The sequence below is a fragment of the Borostomias antarcticus genome (genome assembly GCF_949987555.1).
Source record: "Borostomias antarcticus genome assembly, chromosome: 6".
Classification (NCBI taxonomy): Eukaryota; Metazoa; Chordata; class Actinopteri; order Stomiiformes; family Stomiidae; genus Borostomias; species Borostomias antarcticus.
The window spans coordinates 25,500,176-25,517,866 of record NC_140239.1 but is presented as its reverse complement, the minus strand read 5'-3'; the positions used below and the strand labels follow the sequence as shown (position 1 = coordinate 25,517,866).

The 17,691-nt window shown below is 49.7% G+C and overlaps 3 protein-coding genes across 4 annotated transcripts in view; all 3 read right to left on the bottom strand.

Annotated features, from left to right (window-relative positions):
• The window catches only part of rev3l (REV3 like, DNA directed polymerase zeta catalytic subunit), a 45,726-nt gene extending 37,578 nt beyond the window's left edge, over nt 1-8,148 (bottom strand). Inside the window, exon 1 of the mRNA XM_084439440.1 lies at nt 7,924-8,148. Coding sequence (XP_084295566.1) covers nt 7,924-8,062 — 139 coding nt within the window. The 5' untranslated portion in view covers nt 8,063-8,148. The remainder of the gene's footprint in view (nt 1-7,923) is intronic.
• A 2,314-nt stretch (nt 8,149-10,462) lies between these two features.
• On the bottom strand, nt 10,463-14,218 carry traf3ip2a (TRAF3 interacting protein 2a). 2 transcript variants are annotated; one of them, XM_084440450.1, is made up of 9 exons: nt 13,728-14,218; nt 13,286-13,582; nt 12,998-13,139; nt 12,652-12,857; nt 12,442-12,530; nt 12,186-12,254; nt 11,951-12,055; nt 11,255-11,329; nt 10,463-11,144 (listed from the first exon to the last, which is right to left on the bottom strand). In XM_084440450.1, exons 1-9 carry the CDS (start codon nt 13,762-13,764, stop codon nt 10,998-11,000), a joined length of 1,167 nt encoding a protein of 388 aa, XP_084296576.1. In that variant the 5' UTR covers nt 13,765-14,218; the 3' UTR covers nt 10,463-10,997. The 2 variants fall into 2 exon arrangements, 1 of the variants encoding a protein (XP_084296576.1); XR_014630515.1 differs by having other exon boundaries at nt 11,070-11,144; nt 11,255-11,677.
• A 725-nt stretch (nt 14,219-14,943) lies between these two features.
• LOC311310584 (putative G-protein coupled receptor 139) lies at nt 14,944-16,183 on the bottom strand (the record flags this gene model as incomplete). The annotated part of the gene is made up of 2 exons (XM_084440094.1): nt 14,944-15,968; nt 16,114-16,183. 2 exons carry the CDS (start codon nt 16,181-16,183, stop codon nt 14,944-14,946), a joined length of 1,095 nt encoding a protein of 364 aa, XP_084296220.1.
• Nucleotides 16,184-17,691: the final 1,508 nt, after the last annotated feature.

Genomic DNA, 17,691 nt, shown 5'->3' with positions numbered 1-17,691 from the left:
GTACCAGCGAGCGAGCTCTGCCGACGCGCGGCCCAACGTCTCCCGGCTCGGTCACATGGGCCGGGCTGAGGACACGGGGAACGGATTTTTGCCAGCGGCCAGTCTGGTTAAAAGCCTAAAAATACATTTGCGGCGCATAATCTTTGCTACACGGCAAAGCGAAGAGCTTGGCGGTGTCTAGCAGCCACAATGAAATTATATTTTTTTTTTGTTGTTGTTGTTGTAAATCTTCCCTCCTTAGTGGTATTAAAATGAGATGTGGAATCAAATAAACCTATTGTCTCTCCATCCTAATGTGTTGAGACCTGCAGCACCTAGACACAGCAGCGACACTGTAGATCCTTATCGGTGAGGCGTGTGGCCAGCAGCTTTCTCTTATGGACAGAGAGAGAGAGAGAGGGAGAGAGAGAGAGAGAGAGAGAGAGAGAGGGAGAGAGGGAGAGAGAGAGAGAGAGAGAGAGGGAGAGAGGGAGAGGGAGAGAGAGGGAGAGAGGGAGAGGGAGAGAGAGAGAGAGAGAGAGAAAGAGGGAGAGGGAGAGAGAGAGGGAGAGGGAGAGAGAGAGAGAGAGAGGGAGGAGGAGAGGGAGAAGGAGAAAGAGAGGGAGTGAGAGAAAGAGAGGGAGGGAGAGAGAGAGAGAGGGAGGGAGAGAGAGAGAGGGGGGGGGGGGGAGATGAGGCATGGAGGGAGTCAGACAGGCAGAGAGACGGTGAGAAAGAAAGAAAAAAAATAAGAGGGAGAGCCAGAGCTCTGGTTGGGCTCTGTTGTGCTACACTCCGGGAAAGCGGCCGTGCGCTCTAACTGAACCGCTGCCAGCCAGTCCAGGTGGATCTTCACTGGTGTGTGGGTGGGTGGGGGGTGGATATACTGTAGTAGCAGCCAGGAGGAAGTCGCGCTTCAGTAACTTTTTTTGATCAGTCCGGCCAAGCTAGCGATAGAGTACTAAAGAGGAGAGGATTCTGGGTAGAGAGGCTCCAGCTGGGGGTCCTGTACGTCGTTAACGAGGAGAGGGGTTTTGTGTGGAGGGGTTCGGTGTTCTCGTAGGAAAAACACAGCGTTTCATTTTCCATTTTCACTGACAAGTGATTCTCTGTAGCGCCCACGTGCTTTTAAAAGGCTTGTATTTGGCCGTTTTTTGGGGGGTGGGGGATTTGCATTCTCTCCCCTTTCTCTCTCTCTCTCTCTCTCTCTCTCTCTCTCTCTCTCTCTCTCTCTCTCTCCATTTGATATTCACGCCGTGTCTCTCTGCCACACATCACAGGGCGGAGGGGCGGCTCGACTGGTGCATTGGGCGAGCGAGAGCCACACGTGCGCTCTCTCGCTTTCGCACAGGCACAATCGCACGCGGGCAAACACGCACGCGCGCACACGCGCTTACACTAAACCGCTAAAATTGCGGCCGAGATATTGCTTTGGTAGAAGGAATATGGTAGGGGAACAAAGGGGAAGCAGGTTCGGAAAATAATGTGCTTTCTGTGAGAGAGAAGCATGAAACGCTTTCAAAATGGGGACAGGAGGCCACTTCCTGGCCAGTGACCGCCTGTCAGCATGCCTGTCTAGTGTACCCCGTCTCTCCTAGAACACAGACAGAAGTGAGCTTGGTTGCATAAAACACACACACACACACACACAAAAACACACATACAGAAAAACAAAACAAGCCTCTGCTATTTTTAGAGACCGGCGCCCAGAACTCCTCCTCGCCTTTAATCAGCCTGCTTCCATACAGACTGTGCTCAGTGCTGGGAAATTAAAAATTGATCTCTAAACACGCACTGCTCGCTACTCCCTACTCAGTCCTCCCTAAGGAGCGAGTCCTTAGAGCAGGTATGAGAAAGAGGGCGTTCCCTCGCGTTTCTCCGCTGACGGGTCTGCCTGGCCACGGGCCTGCTGGTGAGACCTGGGCCTGTGTGCGCGTGTCTCTGCGTCACTAGCGTCCAGATTGAGAGGGCCGGCTTGACCGGTTCGCGGTGTTCTCTCCCCCCCCCCCCCCGCCCTGCAAAATTCTTTCATTCTCTTAAATAAGGTCTTAATCTGCCCTGATTCACAGGAGACTTTTTGTCCCCTCCCCGACAACAGCGAGCAGCGGCATAGGGAACAGAGAGAGAGGAAGGGGGGGGAGAGAGAGAGAGAGAGAGAGAGAGGGGGGAGAAAGAACACAGGGCTGAATGGCCAGACCAGAGCCTCTCTCCCTCCCGTGTTCCTCTGTGGCCACAAAAGAGCAGGAGGGACCCTAAATAGAGCAGGAGAGACCCTGAGTGACCCTCCCCCACGTGCCTGTAGTGAACGCCGGTCTACCCGGAGCGAGGAGACCACACGGGAGATACCTGCTGCTTGGGGACTCCTCCCCCCCCCTTGCATTCAGGACTGCACATCCTTTAGCGAACACGCCGACCCCTCGCAAGCAACGCCCTCCTGAGCGGCGGACCGCTCCGCATCAAACGCCTCACAGGAACGGTGCTTCTTTTAAGTGGCCTAAGGGGAAAAAAAGGAAGCGCTTCCTGAGTCCCCCCCCCCCCCCCCCGGTCCCCCAATAAGGGCCCGGCGGCAGCTCGCTGGAGGACGACTAGGCTAATCACGTTGCCTCCCAGGAGACGGAGAGAATCCCCCCCCCCCCCCCCCTTACGGCCTGCCCTCCTCTCCTGTAACGCGTTTACGGCGAGCGTTTAAGGACATGCCCGTCGGTAGGCCGGGGCAGGACGGGGGCAGTCAGACCAACCTGCTGTCTTTATTGCGAACCGGTTCAGTGATTTCGGCAGCAGACTCGCCAGAATCCCCCGGCTAGCTGGCCGGCCGACTTCCACCTCCTCCTCCGCGTCCGCTACCACGTCACGCGCGTGCTACTAACGCGGCCCGTCTCCCCTCGATCGGGCCCGGGTGCCGGCGGGGCTCAATCAGAAAAGCGGTGCAGAAAATGAACCCTGGTGCTCAGGCGGTTAGCGCTCTCAAGGCAGTTAGCGCTCTCAAGGCGGTTAGCGCTCTCAAGGCGGTTAGCGCTCTCAAGGCGGTTAGCGCTCTCAGGCGGTTAGCGCTCTCAGGCGGTTAGCGCTCTCAGGCGGTTAGCCCCCCCAGAGCTGGTCGGGCCTCGGGAGGTGAGGACAGGGTTTTTCCTGCATAGAGGAATTTTTGGCACCCAGAGCCAAAGGAAAATCACCAGTGCCAAAATGCTAAAAACAGAATAAAAATAGCAATTAAAATCCTCTCAATGTGTTTGATAGCTTGTTTCAAGTGCAGCCCATCCCTCTTTCTTGCATTGTCCATGGCTTGGACCACTAGCAATCAAGATAATGAATAGACAGGTTATCAGTATCTTAAACATGTTGGCTTCATATCCATTTTGTGTCATGTCGGGAGATTTCCCGCAATTGTGAGGCGAGCTCAGTCAGAATGACAGCGAAGAGTATAGTAAAATGTGAAAGGGGCTCCCTGGTAGCCTCAAACCCAGTGTGCTCCAAGTGTCCCCCCCCCCCCCCCCCTCGGAGTCCAGGGGTCAGGGGCGTCCTGCCCAGGTCGAGAGGGCTGGAGGGGTCACGGAGGAGGAGAGGGTGAACGTCTTGAAGCAGGAATGTGAAGTAAAAAAAAAAAAGCAGGAAAATATATGGAGCCAGCTAGGGGGGGGGGTCCGGGGTTATGCCCCTTGGCGACAAATTTTGGCCGTACGAGCCCGTTAAGACAGATTGAATTTGGCATGGCCCAGGGGGGTGTGAGGGGAGGGGTTGCAACTTCCAGAGAACCACTCAGGAGAATAGAATACAAATCAAAACGACAGCATACTTCTGCTATGGCACTGTGCAAAGAACACGTACACGCGCACAGAACACACGCGCGCACAGGACACACACACCCGCACGCATACAGAGGCTCAGGCTCAGGACGGTCCCCTTTAGGCTGGCCGGTGTGCGTTTTGTCACATTCAATTCCCCGGCGCTAATGAATGTGCCATCCATCAAACGGATACACGGCCGGCAGGTCGGCCACTTTTATAGTTGCCGGCTAAAAATATCAACGTGGCCGTGACGCCCGCGTCCCAGGCAGGACAGAGGGACGAGACTCCCTCTGACAAGTCCAGAAAACTAGCGTGTACGTTCTGGAAAATCTATCAGGCAGGTCGCACGGCTGTCATATCCCCTCTAATAAATTCTGTCGTCAACTGGACATAACGGCTGGGCCTGGAATAGAACGCGGGCTCAGCTGTGATGAGTCCCTGTGGGAAGGTGAGACGTGTGCGGAGGTCTTGGCAGCAGGTACAGTGGATTGTCACCCGGCCCGGCCCGACAATGGATACTGCAGCGCCGGATTCCTGCCCCCCTCGAACGGCTACGCAATTCCAATCGCCGGTATGGAACCGGAGGGGGCTATTAAAGCCATCAATCAGCCGGTCTAAGCTGCCGCTGCAGCAAGCAAGGACATCTGTGTACTGTAGCCGAGAGAGAGAGGGAGAGAGAGAGAGGGAGGGAGGGAGGGAGGGAGATAGAGAGAGACACACACACCTTCCACCCTCAGTTACGGGACAAAGGCCCACCTCAAGCATTCAGGTCAGCTTCAGTATCTGGACTCCAGGCACGGACTTCAATTTCAGATGAGAGCTTTAATCCTGCGAGCGATAGTTCAAGCGCAGGTAGCGCCTGTAGCGGACGAGGCCGTGGCGCGCCAGAGTCTAATGGCCTGTCCCAGCAGAGCTGCCGGGGGTGGTGGGCAAACAGTAGGTCGTCAGACCCCGAGAAAGGACAGCTTTTCGGCTTTTATGCGCCGTTATCCTCCCGAAAGGCCACCTGTGGTCCATGGCCATTGGGACGGACAAAAAAAACGCCTTCCTAATTTGCATGCAATTGATATCCCAGAGTGACATATAGGGATGCTTTTTTGTTTTGGTTTTCTTAATCTCTCAATAAGCCAGTCCATCACCGATGTGTCTCTGGAGTCCTTTGAAACCGAATAGCGCTTCAAACATTCCTCGCTTAAGGTAGGGCCCCTATGACAAGAGACACGACGCGGAAAAACACCTCTTGTTCATGTCCACATAAAGACGCAGCAGGTGCCGTGACAGCTCCCGAATGCATCACTGAGGGAAGGGTCCTATTTAATACCTCCATGGGCCGAACCCGCTGAGCAGACTACCTTAAGAGATGGGACGGCCCAAAGACGAGGCGTGGAGGAGGGGGAAACAATGGGTTGACTCTTGGTAATGGTTAATGAAAGAGAAGGCTCTGAGAGAGAGAAGAAGAGAAGAGAAGAGAGGGAGAGAAGAGAAAGGAAGAGAAGAGAAGAGAGAGAGAGGGTGTGTAGTCTTCACTGGAACTCTCCCTCCCCACTAGCTGGAGAGAACCAGGGCCCAGGTTTCTTGACAGTAGCGTCTCTCAGGCTGGGGGGGGGGGGGGGGGGGGGGGGGGGGTGATCAGGGAGCAGAGTCCATCCTCTGTATTCAGTCCTGGCTCCTCTCTCACACACACGCACACACACACACTCGCGCACACACACACACACACGTCCTCTCCTGGAGCTAATTCTGGAAAAGCGTTTCGAATCAACCTGGAAGAGACTAGTCAGAGCGACACAAATTTTAAGTTAAGAGTGACGCAAATGTGCGAGAGTCTTTCAAACACACACAGCCTAAAGCTACAATGGCAGACGCCGTATAAAGTAATGTTAGGGTTAAGAAGCACTTCTGTAAAATCTGAAAATACTAAAACAAGAAATAAATAAATAAAACAAACAAACAAACAGGGAAGGGTGGTAAACAATTCAGAAGACAATGACCTTCTGACTAATGAGCTGCCTGGTTCCAGCCCCCCCCCCCCAGCCCATTATCCTTTTAATGGATCCTGGAGGAATTCCTTCAGATGGCATTAGAATCCCCCTGGAGAGAGAGGGGTACAGCCGGGGGAGGGGGGCCAGGAGAGAGAGGGGTACGGCCGGGGGAGGGGAGCGGGGCCAGGAGAGAGGGCTGGAGAGAGGCCCCCAGCTTTATCCCCCTTTCTCTGCCTCGCTGCTTGACCCACTCATTCAGGTCAATTGGTCATGCAGGTCTCCCCTTCCCCCTGCACAAAAACACACACACAGAACAAAAACAGAATGCCTGCCCGCTAGTGGATCTTGCGTTTCTTGTACATCAAGGCAGGATCAATGCTCGCAGACCTCAAAGACTGCAGCTCAACTCAAACACCCAACGGTGAGAGAGAGAGAGAGAGAGAGAGAGAGAGAGAGAGAGAGAGAGAGAGAGAGAGACTTTCAGTAACAATGTTGGAACTTTCAATCCAGTCTGCTCATACACCATCAATAAAGCAAGCAGGCTTTCGTACATCAATTTAAAATGCACTCGAAGCACAGTTAAAGTACCAGGCAGAGCTGGAAAACACAGAAAAACAACTGGTCGAAAAGAAATCAAGCAGAGTAGACTAGAGTAAGATGGCCACTTCGTGGTAATGGAGACATTAGAGGTAGACCACATGGCCACCTCTCTGACCTCACGCCATGAAACATAACGCTGTGGGTTGGAGCTGCAGAGAAGGAGAGTGCGAGTTGAAGGTGGAACAGATATTAGGCTCCCATGCAACTCTGCAAAGCAAAACACTGCAACTCCGTGCTTTTCCAGGGCTGGGCCCCCGGAGGCCGGCCAATGGAGGCTAAGGACGAGAAAACAGGAAGTGTGGTGTCAGATATCGGAGGGACGTCGGAGTGTCCGTGGGTAGAATGCGTAGTGGTGTTAGACACGGAGACCTGTCTGCGCATGGCTCAGGTCAGGAGAGGACAGGACAAGGGGGGGGGGGGTTTATGCGCACTACACCAGGGGCATGTCACGCACCCAGACATGAAGATTAAGACACAAGCACACACACAAACCATGTAGTTTTTGTGGTGGTGAGGCCCAGCTTGGGCAACTCGTTTCAAAGGCACATTGCATTTCTTCCACTGCAGAAATAACAAGGTCTTGCTTTACATCAATGCATTCCAGATGCTGATGCAATTTCCAGTGGAAAGTCCTTAAAGCCAACACTGCCACAAGTGATACGTCTGCAACTGAGTAGGGCCAGAGAAACTGTAAAACAATGCCCACTGCCAAACATGACCACTCCCACCATAATCCCTAAACAGATGCTTTATTGTATTATTGAGACCAAAGAGGCCCAGAAAACCAAAAGGTATCCTTATAACGGATGCCGAGGGCAAACTGTACATTGCGGAGGAACACAGCTGCTTGTGCAACCTGCATCTGAGCTTAGCTCCGGGCGCGACGCCGCTGGCTCAGGTGAACTGACAAAAGAAGTCCTCATGAAACCATGAACACTTTTAGCCTACTACCCTTCCGGTTAAGGAATGTGCAGGGAGGGAGGGAGGGGGTAGGGTTTTAATAGCATGGTGTTATGAGCATATACTTGATAAGCTGCTTCCGTAACAGTGTAACCAATCCTATAACAATGGGACGGCACATGCAAGTGTTGCATTAGACAATTTTCAGCCCTGGATAATGATAATACTTGGAATTACACCGTCCGCAGCTTCTTACAGATTTAAGACCACTTGAAATGTCCTTCCATTTATTCAAAGACATTGGCCCCATTCCACAGGTAGATAGATAGACGAGTACAGAGGAACATAATTTAGCCCAGGGTTGATGGTGTACAGTGGGCCAAAATATGGACAGCTGATCATTCAATCTGTCGTCCACCGCCCTAGAATGGAGCACGAGACTGAAAACAAAGCCACCATGTGATGGGCATGCTACAAACGGCGCGCGGAACCCACTGATGTTGCATGCATGCTTTGATTTATTATGTCATCTGTGCAAACACCTTCGACTGTGTTGCAAAAGCTCCCTCGAAAGAGACTGTATTTGAGACGTTTTTGTAATGTGTTGGTCAACACACCTCGTGGCTGCAGCCTACTGTACCAAGCTGCAGAGCACGATTAGAAATCTGATTTATTACCTGCTGGCGTTGCCCCGAAAATCCGAACCACTGGCACTTTCTTCACGTCATTCTCCCTAAATTCAGAGTAGCAGACGTCCAGGTCTTTGATGGGATTTGCTATGTAATAGTCCGCTGAAACGATGCGGACAGCAAACATGACTGTGGAGCAAACTGTTGTTGGGTGAGCTGGCTAGTGTGGATGCGCGTGAGGTATGAATCGGGGCGACATCCAACACCAGATGAGAAGGTCTTTGTCAAGGTGTAGAAACTGTCGAGGAACGACACTCAGAATCAACAATTATCTTCGTTGAAAGCACAGAGATGCAAAGTCCTTCTGTTTTCAACAAGGACAAGGGGGCGTTTGGAGTTGCCCCATGTTTTCTAGAAAGCTGGCTGGCTAATTATGAGTAATCCGAGCTGCAGCTGTTGAGTCCATAGCCAGCTAGCGAATGGTGGTGGTGGTGCCCCGTGATTCAGTCTCGGTTATTGACAGCCAGTCCAATCTTCAAGATGTGGCTAAAGCTCTGGAACTAACGTTAGCTAGCTGCTACTCCTCGTAATCAAAACATACCGAGCCTCCATAATACGTGCCACAGATACAAGTGCGGAGGATTTCGCCATAGCTCCCAAACTAACGTTGAGACTGACGGTTAAAACAAACCGAAGATCTTCTCGATTTCGTGTCCAGGAGGTGCTACTGGATGGGTAGCGTTGCTGCATGCATGTTCTGAAAATATTCCGATTCAGTGTCACAAATCCAACCACCACGTATTCGGCAAACGAGATCTGGTGAACAAGAAAATCAAGTGTGGCAGTTCTCCTGGAGTTATTCGTGGGCGCTTCGATGTCTGTTCTGCTGTAAGCACAGCACGGACAAGCCTTCCCCTTCTCTCAAATATCAATATGTAGTTATCAATGTTCGGTAAACCGAGTCAATACCACTTATCCCATGTCTCGTCCTCCCCTAACACCAACTTGCTAGCTGCTAGCTGCTGACACACTGCCGCATTTCCAACAACACACGGGTCAGAGGAGTCATGATGGTCGAGTCCAACTGCTGCACGAACTACCGTGTCTCGTTTGTCATTGGCTGCTTTACAAGGAAGTATGCGTTTCATTGGTGGATATATCCTAAGGCATGCCTGGATATTTGCTGTGTATATTATAAGGCTTCTCGTTTAGGATAACCGGCCCACCCCGCGGTGGTCCGGAATACATTTTTTTGTGGGGGCTGTCACCAAATAAATCGCTTTTGCACTATGTACAAAATTAAACGGGCAAAGATATCAGAGCACAGTAACGAACCCCTCTTAATCTTCGAGAAATTATTTTATTTTATCTAATGGACTGTAATTGTGGCATTAATAGGCTACTTGTCACTGTTGCTGGTACAGATATCTGTACAGTCAAAAATACTGTACGTTGTGGGCCTATTAACCATTTGATTGGGAATAACAAATTTAAGGACACTTCCATTTTTCCATTTTTGCCTGCTAGGGCAAAATTAAGGGAGGCATTCATATTTTTGTAGCTTCACATCTCTGTGGTAAAACACTAGTCAATACGGGTGCATTTGTGGATGCGCAGAGCACAGTCTTTGTACACTTATTGAATGGGCCATAAAGCTCTCAAAACAGCCAGCTCCCCCAGTGGCTCCCTGATGATGAAAACGATTCATTATCATTTAATCTGGATGGAGTGTGAGCGTCTGTCAGTGAGGCTGCTCTGACCTTGAGTGAGGTCTGGCCAATTCACTGGAACTCAATCAGCGCAGGTGTAAAGGGAATGAACATATCAGCAGTGTTCTCTAGGGAGGTGTAGGCATCGCAAGCTGGGTTAGAAAATAACCTATGATCTGTCGCCGCACCATAGGCCTACAACTAGTAGCCTATAGAAACTATAGTTCCCAATTGAAATGATTTGTAAAGAGCTCTCCTCAATGATGGTATGGTTTTCCCTCCTTATCTGTAGGCACAGCCCCGTTTGCACTAGTTAATCAATCACTCACGTCACTGATAAGCTGACATGCAGTTTCATGCAGCCATAAGAAGTTTCCTCTTAAGCCCCATTCTCACTGGCATCAGCCAAGCAACTATATGGTTGCTTTGGATTGACCAGATAAGGCTCGCTTGAGTGTTGTGTTGTGTGAGGGCTGGAACTGTGGATTTATGGGTGCAGGAAACTCCTGGGTTTATAGCCGGGGCCTCTGGTTTACCATTAGTGGATCTAAGAACAGGCTGCCCTTTTAACACACCACACAATGACAAATAGAAAATACACCAATTTCATTAAAATACTGGCAATACTTGTATCCAAAGTGTGGTTTTCACAATTTTATGGTTTGATCAAGTAAAGAATAATACAAGTGAAGTGTAGATTCACAGTTACAGAGCGAAGTGCGCCTGGTGCTGTTATGCAGGCAGGTGATGGATGGCTCACTGACAGGCCTTCCTGTGGCCCCATGTCGATCTTAAATCACCCATGAATTGTGCACCTGGATATTTGTTCACCTGGAATGAAACTCGTTTTCTTCAATAAATGGAGAAAGCTTTATAAAACTGTATTTAATGTGCATATTTGTGTTATACACAATATTTGGAACAAGTAATGTTATGGTGAGGTAACCCACTGTCTCTAGTAAGGCAATTTCTAAGAATTTAATCATTAGATAGTAAATACTGCCACCTTGTGGTAATATGAATATATTGCTGAAATAGGTAATAGTGTTTCAATACCATGATTATTATGTACCATTCAAACGTAGGCTATTATTACACTCCGATAAAAAAGCAAAGCAAAATACCTATCCATGTTTGAAATACTGTTATTATTTAAAATAACCAACAGATGACCTGTATTGAGAATGAAGGAGTGTAAATGGGATTAGGTTGGTGCTAGGGTGGCAGGACAGGTATCCCAGGGGTTAGAGCATTCGACCAATGACCGAAAGGTTGCTGGTTTGAGACCGGGCCACTTGACAAGTGATTTCCCATCAATTATTGTTCATAATTGTAAGTTGCTTTGGATGACATCGTCTGCTAAATGACTGAATTGTATACATTACAAAGGCTTAGGGCTGGCCACAGCAGAGTTCAGAGCGGGCGCACGGTTATGGTGGGGTCTTTGCCCAGAGGAGGGGCGATGTAGCGTTCCTCTCGGAGCAGGCGGAGCAGCAGGTCGCTAGTGTCGTGGGGCCAGCGGTAGATTCTGGTGTTCCTCAGCCAAATGGGAACATCTTTCTATAAGAGAGGAATGGGGTGGCGCCATCATACATACATGTCCTGTACGTAGGTAAGCTACAGTCTGCCTGCCTGGCCTTGGCAACCCACTAAACCTGTTGTCCACTCACCTTGGTTGCGTTGCAGAACAGCACAGGTACCAGTCTGAAGTTCAGGCAGCGTTGCTGGATGAACTCGTTTTGGATCTGGACGAAAAGAATGAAGACGATCAGGTGGGATGCCGGTTTGTGTCGTATTTACCCCCTTTTTGCTGCGTTCCTGTGTGAATCATCCACACCCAAGCCCAGAACCAGTCTCCTGTTATCTCTGTCTGAATCACAGACTGAAACAGTCACAGTGATACAGAGCCCGGGGCACGGCAGGTGTGACTGTAGGCTGGCGATACGGGCAGCCGTTTTGTTTTTCAGCCCCAGGAGTCGTGCCTTCATCTGTCCATCACCCGGCTAGAGGAGGGGGTTTTAGGACCCCTGCAGACCACAGGAGGGAGGGAACCTTTTCAGCCCAGCGTAGCTCCACTGTACCTGCTGTGTGTCCTGTTGATATCCACCAGAGTGACAGCTACAGTTTGAAAAACCCTATCAGTGGGCAAAATCCCTTCTTTGCCCTTGGGTGAGCAAGGGAGCATAAGAATGCCTCGTAACCCCCCTCCCCCACGGGTCACCTGTTTCTTTGAAACTGTAGACTCCCATGCTGATACAATAGTGTGTGTGTGTGTGTATATATATATATATATATATATATATATATATATATATATATATATAATGCCACTACATGCAGAGAATGTCCTGTGAGGCGCCGCCCACCTGAGTGTGAATGTACTTGGTGTGGAGACCATGTTCATCGAACCCGTCCCCCTCCACATCCGCCCTGTACTTGGGGCTGATGGCCACTATGATCAGCACCGACTTCTGCAATACAACGTTTCACTGTTGTCGGCTCACTCTGGACACACTGTGTACAACTGAGACTTGTTTCAGTCATTCAGACTGTATGGCTGAATCACTGTGTGCACTATTCCTTTAGACGAATCTGACTTACGTCTTTTAAATAACGGTCCATCCACTTGTTGATGTCCAGGCTCCTAATCGGATTTTCAAAGACGTCAATCTGTTGAAGAAACGGATGATGTATGCAAGGAAACTGTGAGTTTATTTATGTTTTTACCCGTCTCCTTTTATGTACGGCACTATGTGCTACATTGATTTGTATGAATGGTGCTATATACATAAAATTATATTGACAATGAGTTGAAAATGTTAAAGGGAGTTTAAATAGTGCTGAATTGGTAACTCACAGCTGGTATGAACCCCTGGTGTCTCAGAAACGTCGCAAACTGTAACATCTCCCTGGCCGTGTCCACAGAATACGTTATGAAAACATTCCCTGCACCCAGGAAACAAAATTGGACTCTGATGTGGGGAAAAAAACGACTCTTTATATTAACGATCGTCTGTGTGTCTCTAACCAGTGGAGACAGCGTAGGCTTCCTGTGTCGGCTACTCACTGCACTGGTCAGGCAGACTGACCACCCTCCTCATCTCCCGTGTGGCGCCTGCTCCCGCCGCCCTGGGCTGACCCGGGGGGAGGAGGGAGGGCACCACGCTGACCTCGCCCATGACCTGTCTGGGACTGGCCACACACTGGGGAGCGTTGGGGCCGGGGGCGTTGGCGACCTCTTGCCTTCGCGGCCTGCTCTGTGTGGTAGGAGCCCTGGAGAGGGACGTAGTGCGGAAGATGATTACTATCGATGCTGTGCTGTACATTTTTCTAGAACGGAGGTGGGATTCCTGCAACGAGAAGAATGGCCGGGCAAAAATCTGTCGATAGACTGATAGGGATGTTTTCTGTACCGAGATGGAGGGTAGTATTGATGCTCCCATGGTTCTGGAGGGTGATTAAAGTGCTGCTGTTGATTATAGCCACAGCGGGTTTGATTCACGGGCTGCTGGCCCATGAACTGTCTCTGGCACGCGCCTTGCGTCCGATCAGTGCCTGTAGAAAGGTAGGAACGCAGGCTACTCAAATGTGGACTGTCGCCAAAACCCTCAGCACTTTGAATGCAGGACAAGGGTGAGGGAGATGACGCTCGACCTGCTCTGTCGTCAATAACGCCTTGGCTTGAACATGGCGGCACTTACACTGATAGGGCGCCCCCGCCGGCGGGCACGGCGGGAGATGGGGGTTGTTGAAGTAGGATATTAGCGGCAAGGGGGTCTCCAGGCGCTCCGCTCCCTCCAGCGAGCTGGGCTCGGGGGGCTCTGCCGGGACAGAGCCCATCTCATCGGCGGTCTCCTCGGGGCCGTGCCAGCGCTGCTCCCCTGGTCTCTCCCTGGGCCCGGAGCACTGCTGACACGAGGCCAGCCACACCAGGTCCAGGCTGGACGATGTCATGGACTCATCCATTTCTATCGGAACGCTTTTATGTTGACAGGAAGCTGGCAACATGGAAACAGGAAGCAAACAGAAGGGCAAGATCAGCCTGAATAACGAGGTAAACTAAAGAGTGGTACACTATGAATCGTGGTCAAGAAAGGTGGTCTTGATAGATGAGTGAATGTGCCGAAGCTGACAATACTATACCTGTGAAAGAATCCATTCTTAGGGGGAAATGTTCCATGAAAAATTCTTTTTCATGGAAAACAAAACAGAAACTAGATAACTGGAATGAAATTTGAGCTCTTATAAGAATGTGGTACTGGAAAGTATGTCACAACACTGTCTACATTCACCAGTGAAACAAGATCTTAACATGTTCAGACAAAATGAATCCCTCTTACCTTTGAATAATACAGTATCAGTGAGCTAAAAGCATACAGTTAAGCAATGAGAACTCCATGAATGTTTAACATGCCTTGTTTTGAGTGTAAGTACAAAGGTCCAGGTGAACACTCCTATTACAATAGTCACACAATGTACTGTTTAATGACTTTCTTAACTCTTAACAAATCTAAAATGAGAACACACAGTATTGGTGCCTTCCACAGTTACTTTACAAAACGTAAGCCAAATTCACACTCTCAGTCTCACACCTACTGTACCTGATAGCTCAGCTGCGCGTTCCTCTGCCAGAATGTAAACCTGCCCAGCTGAGCAGGAAGTGCTCCCACTATTTATTTCTTGGAAGAAGAGATCAGAGTGCATGCAAAGCAGAGACGTCCCACGCTCCGTGTATGCAAATAATTCCACCAATCAGGCTGTCTTCCAAACAAAGCAAGCATTCTGTAGCCAATCACGTGGAATCTTGGAGCCTGAAGAGCTGTTATGACAAATACCTGTGGATCCAGCTACGCCCCTGTCCTTTTTGATGTCATGTAACCTAATGTCGCTGATGCAATTATGGCACTGCTGTAGCCTACTATATATCTTAGAAACATCATTAAACGTGTTGCTACTGACACGGTTATGGCTCTGTTTACTGTTTACAAGGGGGACTAAATGTAGATATAAATCATGCATGTCATATGCAACGGTCCTTAAATGATTGGGAACCTGTTTTGCTGGTTTGAAGTTATGGACTTGGAACTACTGACTGACAGTACTAATGCTAATGGTTCAAAACACCCAGCACTCCCAAGCGCTGCATGTTTATTAAAAAAAAAAAAAAAAAACTTACACTCCCACAAAAAAGGATGCAGTTACAACAAGTTCATAAGTCAGTGTGATAAGCCAATTTAAAACACTCCAAAAGATTGCTATCATTCAAAAGTAAACGGAGAGTTATTCATTCAAAAGTTGATTTTATTTCCCAGTAGGCCTGGATAGAGGCTCCTCACCTCCCTCCCCTTCCCCTCCAAGCCTACTGGGTGTGTTGGAGCCTGGTGAGGACCACCGTGACGGGGTCTGGGCCCGGAGGATCCTTGTGGTCCACCACGGAGAACACCTTCATGGTGGTGTGGTTGAGGAATGAGCCCAGCTCGCTGGCCCGGGCCTTGCAGCTCAGCACGTGCACCAGCTCCCGGCGGAAGCGGCGGCTCACCATGCAGTACAGCAGGAAGTTGGTGGTAGAGTTGAGGTTCTGCAGCATGTTGGCCGCGTCGCTGACCACGTTGATGAGCATGTCGTAGTCGTTCCGGTCGAAGCTCGCGTCGTTAAACTCGGTGCGCAGGATGCAGTAGGTGACGAAGCGCGGCAGGCTGAGCACCACGAAGGCGACGGACACGGTGCCGAGCAGGAGGATCGTCCTCCGCACCATCCCCCTGGTGCTCCTGCCCCGCATAGTCCTGCACTCCTCCTTGGTGAACAGCTGGCTGGCGCGGGTCAAGCTGTGGACGATCAGCGAGTTGAACAGGACGACGAGGACGATGGGGACGCCACCCGACGTGAAGGTGGTGACCCACACCATGGCGGTGGAGTAGGTGGAGTTCTTGTACAGGCACTTGGGCAGGGTCAGGGTGGCGTTCTCCGCTCCCACGGCGGCGACCTCCTGTTCCACGTCGGCGACCTCGTTGATCCAGCCCATGGGGATGGAGGCCAGGTGAGAGATCAGGACGACGACAACGCAGGTGATCCTGGTGACGTGGGCCTGGGAGAGGTGGTGCCGGGCGGTCGTGCTGCTGAGGACCAGGTAGCGCTCGATGGTGAACACCACCACGATCCAGGAAGAGCTGTAGAGGGAGCCGTACTGCAAGAAGCCCATGATGCCGCACCAGGGGTGGGAGTGCCAGAAGGGATGCACCTGCAAGAAGGTCAGGGTAAGGTCCAGCAGGATCACCCACACCAAGTAGAAGGTGTCCACGATGGCCAGGCAGCTCAGGTAGACAACGGCCGACTCCGACATCCCACACTTCCAGAAGCAGATGATGTAGAACGTGAACAGGTTGGCTGGAGGTCAGGGATATGCGGATAAATAAAAAACGAATGCTTTCTATTTGTCTCTAGTTGATAGAAGCTGGATTTGAAACACAGTCAAACTCTCAAACTGTCCACTCGGGGGAAATAGAGTACAACTTAAGTGAGGAATACAAACCTGGAATACCCATGATGCATAGCAAGGGATAGTAGACCTGCTGAACCGTGAAGAAGGTGCTGTCCTCCATCTCTCAGTCCTCAGTGACAGGCGGTAGTAGATAAGGAAGTGCCTGGAAGAAACCCATTAAGAGGGTGACTGATGGCAGCATTGATAGAGATAAGACTGTCATAAACTAAAATAGGTGTGAGTCAGAGGGAGGGATGATGTCACGGATGAGGGACACCACATCCTTTATTTACGTATACAGGGGAGGGGGGGGCTTTCAGACCTGGGTCTTTTAAAAACAAACTGTAAATACATCCAAGAAACAGACATGAAATCAGCGCAGCTATGAAACTAATAAAATAGTCAACACACATGATGAAGGTTACATTCTTCAGAGAGAAGTTTTGGACCCTGTTCTCCTGAAATGACCCACAGGAATCAGGGAGTCCAGATTTTTAGCTCTTTGGTGTGTTTATCGCCCCCAAAGAGATATTAGAATTAAGGTTACGCAATTACAGGATACTCTGTTGACGAAGGCCAGACAGATCTCAGAAGAGTGAGCAATCTGGGAACATGGTGGAATTACTCAGATCCATGTGTTTGCTACAGATAAGTGGTTCCATAGACACATGTGGTAAGTGTCAAGCAAGCATTTGATATTCATTACATATTAAAATGTGACGCCTGGTGACTCATGAAGCAAATATGTGAAGAACAAAAAACAAAGGAATGCTCACTGCCCTGCTCTGAGAAGCCTCAGTTGAACTTCAACTTACACACACTGTATATCGTACAACCTGACCCTTGTGAAAATATGACTTTGATGGCCTCGCGCTGCTCTTAGTGACATCATCGTTTTACTGTTAATGGCCTGACAGGCGAGGAGGCATAAAGGTGTTATCTTGATTATGGGCATCTGTGTCTAATGACCATTTTCCTGGAACTGTAGGAGAACATTATGTCTAATGACAGTTTCCTTGGAACTAGGAAGCAACTTCACTGGGAATTACCAGTGTCAATAATGCATATGTAAAAAAAAGAAACAAAGAAAATATATTTTTTAGGGTATTTCTGCGTTATTCGGATAGTCAGTGCAAGGACAGACAGGAAAGGTGGGAGAGAGAGAGGGGAAGACATGCAGCAAACGGCGTGGCCCGGATTCGAACCCACGCCGCTGCGGTAAGGACTAGCCTTTACATGGTAAGCGCCCCAATGCATAATGCATTCGTAACCACTAATTTCACTGAATTGCATTTGACAGCCATTATATATTCCAATAAACATTCAAATATTCCATATTTCTCACCGGCATTAGCCAAATAAGTGCAGGATAGTAGGCTACTATCCAGATTGGGCACAAGGCCAAATCTATGGTCCATCTATACAATTAAATCCACAAGCAATTTCAGTAGACAGGGTAATGCTTACAGTAAATCACTCCAACATACAGTAGAGGTAACAAAGGAAGCATAATGTTTACTTCTATATACTTCTATCTCCTTTTTTCAAGGAGAGTAAAAAAATAAAATGTTAGATGTTCTTCAGTTTAACATCAATGGTAAAATTAACAAGTGAAAGAAGGTTGTACTG